General features: G+C 39.3%; 1 protein-coding gene across 1 annotated transcript in view; it reads left to right on the top strand.

The window, feature by feature from the left end:
- Window positions 1–3,737: 3,737 nt before the first annotated feature.
- The window catches only part of LOC137295088 (p53 apoptosis effector related to PMP-22-like), a 37,947-nt gene continuing 35,409 nt past the window's right edge, over window positions 3,738–6,275 (top strand). The window contains exon 1 of the mRNA XM_067826384.1: window positions 3,738–3,875. Coding sequence (XP_067682485.1) covers window positions 3,837–3,875 — 39 coding nt within the window. The 5' untranslated portion in view covers window positions 3,738–3,836. The remainder of the gene's footprint in view (window positions 3,876–6,275) is intronic.

Raw genomic sequence — 6,275 nt, 5'->3', positions numbered from 1 at the left:
ATTACGAACTTACAATTTAGCAGGTTAGATATGAGAATGAAGAATTTTATGGATATCAACTTCGTATTATGGGAACACAACGTTTCGGAGTTAATGCTCAACTCCGAAACGTTGTGTTCCCATAATAAAGAAGCTGATATCCATAAACTCTTCATTCTTTTGTATTTCACTTCTAAATGCCCTTTAAAGACGAGGTTAGATATGACTTAAACATCTTTTTTTCTGAAACGTGGGTTGGAGAAAACGTGTTTATGCTTACAAAAATACTGCCTCAGCAGCATAGAAGGTTAGATTGGATTGACGCAACTTATTATTATTATTATTATTTAAAACAACAACAAAAAAAAAACAGTTGAAGTGAGTAAGTTTGGTTTTATCCCGCCCTCAGCAATATTCCAGCAATATCAGGACGAGAGACACAGAAAAGAATACCAGCTGTACTGATTAAGTTACAGAAACCACACGAATGTCACTCGGGAAGTATAGTTTACATTGACCTATCTATGGGCCCTGAAGGGCCTTCATATCAATGTATACTTCCGGATTCTGCAGATTCGAGTAAGGTTTGGATTGCTGAATAGAACGAACGAAGATCGTGGCGTTGGTCAAATAGTTTCAACAGCTGAATACAGTCTCCAAAATGGAGCTTTGCAGCATATTTTATTATGAATCCATTTGGTAAGCACTACACGTGCTAGCTATGGTCTTACATTTCTGTACCAAATCGAGATGGTAAATCGAACCAGTGCTTTATAATCTTTGGCGGAGGGTTATCGTTGCTAACGCGCTCGATTCACCGTGTTCATGGTCGTTTGAAGCTCATTTCATGTATCTAATGTCGTGATACTGGTTGCAATATGCCTAAATGCGGCGTCCAACTAAACTCACTCACTAGCTATGCATTAACCGAAATGACGGCGCAAGGACGCTTATCTAGGCTTCTCCACGATCGAAAAGACGGTTAATGAAACCAGGGATTTTCTACAATCAAATGCTGTTACTAAAGAGACAGCATCTAAATGTCCAACATTTGTTTTATGTTTGTTTCCAAATTGTTGATGTATCTGTGATGATCCGGATTAGAATTGATTTTAAGTAACCCATGCTTGTCGTAAGAGACAGGGATACTCTACCTGTACACAGTGAGTGAGTTTAGTTTTACGCCGCACTCAGCAATATTCCAGCTATTTGGCGGCGGTCTGTAAATAATCGAGTCTGGACCAGGCAATCCAGTGATCAACAACATGAGCATCGATCTGCGCAATTGGGAACCGATTCTGTACATACTCTCCATGTAAGAAGCGACTAACGGGATCGGGTAGTCAGGTTCACAGACTTGGTTGGCACATGCCATCGTGTCCCAGTTGCGTATATATCGATGCTCATGTTGCTAATTACAAGATTGTCTGGTCCAGACTCGATTATTTTCAGACTGTCGCCATATAGCTGAAATATTGCTGAATGCGACGTAAATCTAAATGAGTGAGCGCACTAAAGTAGGCAATGAATGGTCTTTAAAATGGATTATGAACTCACGAAAATGTTTTAATGTGGTCTCTCTATTAAAAAAGAAATAATGAACTTCGTTATGCCAATGTTCGTTGATACATTACTTTTTGTGTGTAGTTTACATCAGGAGATGTTGACTGGTATAATGCAGAAATAACGAGACTGTATGGTTCCAACATGTGTCATACTTGTATGTTTAGCTACATTCTTCTGATTCTCATGCAGCACACATACTCAGACATGCGTGGTATGTATAACCATTCACAGATAAACAGATATCAAAGTTAATTACACGCATATATCGTTGAAGCGTTTATTCGCTTAATGCACTATCATGAACACACCAACTTTATCTGGACATTGTAGGAGGCTCGCGTGTTATCGTGGCTAGATTAGGGCATGCTATACATTTTTGCATATGAATGTTTAACCTTTTTTAAACGCGGAAGGGCTTTTAACCCTCTGTCAATAACACACCAACGTTATCGAGACATTTTAGAGGACGTGGCATCATGACAAGTAAATATCTTCCTTATTTACTTGTACATGTATTTTACGCTCTTAAGTGACAGTTCCAGAAGTACTTCTTAACCCTCTCTTATTTCCTTTAGGCGTGTATTGCAATGAATGGCAGGGATATACTGTGACAGTTCAATCAGTATGAGTGCACATGAAGTACCGTTACATAATCTACCCTTTTTGTTAGACACACTCCATTAGCAACACGTGCCTGCAAGGGTCAAGCACCCTGGGGAGGCCGGGGTTCTGATCCCCTAATGACAGTATTCCGGTTACAGTCACTAAGCTTAAAATTGGGGGTGAAAGGTGTTGGTAGCCTAAAGGGAGGTCGGTGTATTGGCAATCCGGGACTAACGGGATTCGAAACCAGATCATAGGTGTCTGGTGGCATTCACTAATTAAAATTCATCTGGGTCACCCGTGTCCTCCTTTCATTTTCACCTTATGCCGAAGCCGAATTCGGATTGTCGGGAAGAAGCACAATGCCTAAGCAAGCATCTACTCTTTCAAAAATATATTGTATCGTAAAAGCTATCAAACTTATTTATAGTTTCGACCGGTGGAATCGTTTGTTTTAATATCAGCTTACGATTAACTGTTTAACAAACAAAAGCAAACGAAATATGTTCATTTACACCAAGAAAGAATTGGTTAGACAAAGAGGTGTATTTTACACTTCAAATTCTGTCGAGAAAAAAACGAAGTCCAAACATGCAGTAAACTTGGAAAATACATGAATTCATGTCAGGAGCACGTACTATATATAACATCTCATATAACATAAATTTGCCGGAAATGTATGTTGAACGCACACCCAATGCGGCTGGGGACACTATGTAGAAACCCCAAATCGGCTTCTTAAACAAATGAGTGAGTTTAGTGTTACGCCGCTTTTAGCAACACCAGGAGGTATCATATATGAATGGCTTCACACATTGTACAGATGTGTGGGAGTAGAACCGACTATAAAAAGTTAAAAATAACAACACATATTAATGCTTTTGCTCTCTTTTTTAGGCCAGTCCTGCAGAATAAACAAACGTATAAGTCCGCTAAACCTGATCAGCCACATCCGTTCAAACTGTCCTTAAACAAAGTTTGTTCACTTAAATAATAAATAAAGTAGGACTACACACTGTCAGATTGTCTCTGTTCAAAGAAATAATTAGTGTATAACTTAGAAATCGTGTCAAGCCGTAACACTTCATCATTTCAAAAGTGTAACTTAACAAGGAATCCGCCCGCTGTTTCAAACATCAGTGAGATATCACAACGGTATGCCACAATTCTGACCTCTGACATGCGGAAGTGTGTCAGCTCACAGGTATGGAGTACTTTCCGAACAACTTTCAACATACTCTGGCTAATTCGGGTTACACATACCGAAAGATCGTGATTGGCTGAAGCCGTGTGACTGATAGTACCTTATTTAGGTCCCAAGAATATGCTTCGCAACAAAACGTTGAAAATCGCTTCTCCGTTCGTTGTCATTCGAAAGTGAACAATATTCAAAATATATTATCCTACCACGTGTGAACTAGGGATGCATGTATTTATAATATGTAAAGACCTATGGATTCAAATACTATACATGATATAGTATACCCAAAACATATACTCCCCTTTTTAGTTTGACTTACCGAGAGGGAGACAACAGAGGGTTTCGAAATGCACTGATATATATCATTAGTTGTGATACATATAACATCAGGTAAATAGTGTAGTCTTCAGCTTGACCGTGCGCCAACTCCAGTTATTTCACTGTTGACATAAGACTTACTGTGTTTGAACACGTAATCAACAAAGACATGGTGGAAGTAGAAGTTGTCAAGTACCGTCCCATCAAGGTAAGAACTAATTACACGGCATTATGACAATCAAGGTGCAGAACGCTTCAGGTGCGACAGGTGAAATTACTTAAAGTCATGAAATGATACATTATGTGAGAGAGAGAATATGTGTGGCTACTTTTCATTGTTTTATATGTGTGAGGACATTTTCTGACAGTCCATATCCTCAGTATCTAGATACAACAGTTATTAGGATGTCAATTTTATTTTTTCTTGTGGTCTTGTGTTTTTTGCAAAACTTGACAGGTGAGAAACTGGATAGCTCGCGAAAGGTGTTTACACAGGGGTAAAATGTTTACAGAGGTATAAATACATGTATATACTATACAATGAGGTATTTAAAATCTCCTAACTCACATAAACAGCGACCCCTTTAGATGGTGCAGGTCAAACTCACCTAACCCTTTTTATTGGAAATAAGAGGGAGTTTTGCCCTGAAATTCAGCTACTGCAAGCAATGCCAAATTTGTCCAGTAGTGATTACAATGAGGTAATATGTCACAGTTGATTTGAAAATAGACAGGTTATTGTTTGGGCATTGCAATATTGCACCCTTGTGGACCTAGGTCTTCAGCATGAAGAGCAAATGTTTTAGCCATGAGGCTGTCATGCAGTGTTTGCAATACTTTAATTTGCCATTTGACCATCAGGGCCTGCTTCCGTCTGCAGGCTTAGACATCTACAGGCCCTAAATGAAATCTGCAGGTCCATTTTGCTCAAATCAAATCAATAAAAAACAAAACAGACTACACTTATACAGTTTCACACTGTTTCTATTCAATCAATTAGCGAAGCCCATGGTGCAAAGAGCAAGTTTTTTTAAAAAAATATTAGTTTTGACATTCCTATGCGAAAAGCGCTGAAATACCAGGAGGTGAAGTTTAAGTTATCGTAACATGATGGATAATGGATGAATCATAATAACAGGTGAAAAACATATGAAAGACTGCAGTTATGAAAAAAAAGGGACAGCTAATTCACTGAACGCCATAAGGGCCTACATGTATTTCAAACTGCAGACCTGATGCAAAAACCACCGTCGCTGGGCCACTGGGCAAGCGATTGTTTTGACCACTGCTATCATGCGGTCCCCATATGCATATTACTGTAAATCATGAATTAATGCGAACATTTTATTAATGCGAAAAATGCATCTGTACATGTGTCGCATTATTAAAATGACGCATTTCAGTCTGGGGGTGTACTTTTGAATAAACGTCAGAAAACGGAAATCTCTTCCTCTCATTGACACTACTTAAATTAATACCTATTGAAATTATTCATCGGCAAATTTTGTCACTAAGCAGAAGTGTTGACACTTCACACTACACCAGTCAATACAGGTCACTTTCTCATTACGGGTATCGCAAGTCAGTTATCACTGGTTACAATAATCACTGTCAATTGTTCAAAGTCATTGAAGCACATCAGCCAGACCGGACATTCTCCAGCCACGCAGGATCGTTTAGCGATCTTTGCTCACCTTTGCAATCGCGGCCTCCATCCATTTGGCATGTAGAGGCTTCATCACACTTATTCATAAATCCACAAGTGTGTCCTTTTTGGAACCTGTCAAATTGTCTGACACTTTGTTGGCATACCAATTAATAGATTGGTTCTTCATGGCCACCTTGAATTCACCATTGATTGTTGTCATCATAAGACAAGTAGTAGCAAGCAATCACGTGATCAAACATGGCAGCGTAATCAAAACATCGTCAGCTCTATTCCATTCAATGCTTAACAAGTTCAATTCAGGTAATTAGTGTGTGGTAATAAGAAATGAAAAGAAAATGAACAACAAAGAATCAGGGTGTCGCATTTTCTAATCGACACAGCTTCCTGAGCTCGCATTAATGTCATGACGCATTTTAGACAAGACCTTTGCACTCGCATTAAATTCATGGTGCATTAATTTCATGATTTACAGTATATGATGAGATGTTGATACATATGCAGCAGGGCGTGGAGTCATCCCACAGACGACATCCTTTCTTTGTCAGCTTGCATGATGAGGTTAACCTCTTTGGTCATGAGGACAGAAGGTCTGTGGTTCGAATCCCAGCAATGGAATCAGAAATTTTTAAGGCCACTACATTGGTGCCCAGTGTGTGGCTGAGCATGTTCAAGTTAAATTTGACAAAAGTAGGTCTCAGTGTTGCCCAATGTAGGCTGAGCTTTTTCATGTTAAATCTGACAAAAATAAATCTCTGTGTGGCTTGAGATCTGCCTTCTGTTGATGCCGGAGTGTGTGGCAGGGTGTGAAGTCATCCCACAGGTAGCATCCTTACCTTGGCATCTTCCAGAGGGGTTAACCTCTTTGGCCATGTGCACAAGGTGTTTGACTTCAGATCAGGATGTTTGTGGTTTGAGTCCAGTTTCAGACATTTTTCAACA

The sequence above is a fragment of the Haliotis asinina genome, chromosome 1 (genome assembly GCF_037392515.1).
Source record: "Haliotis asinina isolate JCU_RB_2024 chromosome 1, JCU_Hal_asi_v2, whole genome shotgun sequence".
NCBI lineage: Eukaryota > Metazoa > Mollusca > Gastropoda > Lepetellida > Haliotidae > Haliotis > Haliotis asinina.
Note: the sequence above shows the minus strand (reverse complement) of the source record. Positions and strands in the feature narration are given on the sequence as shown.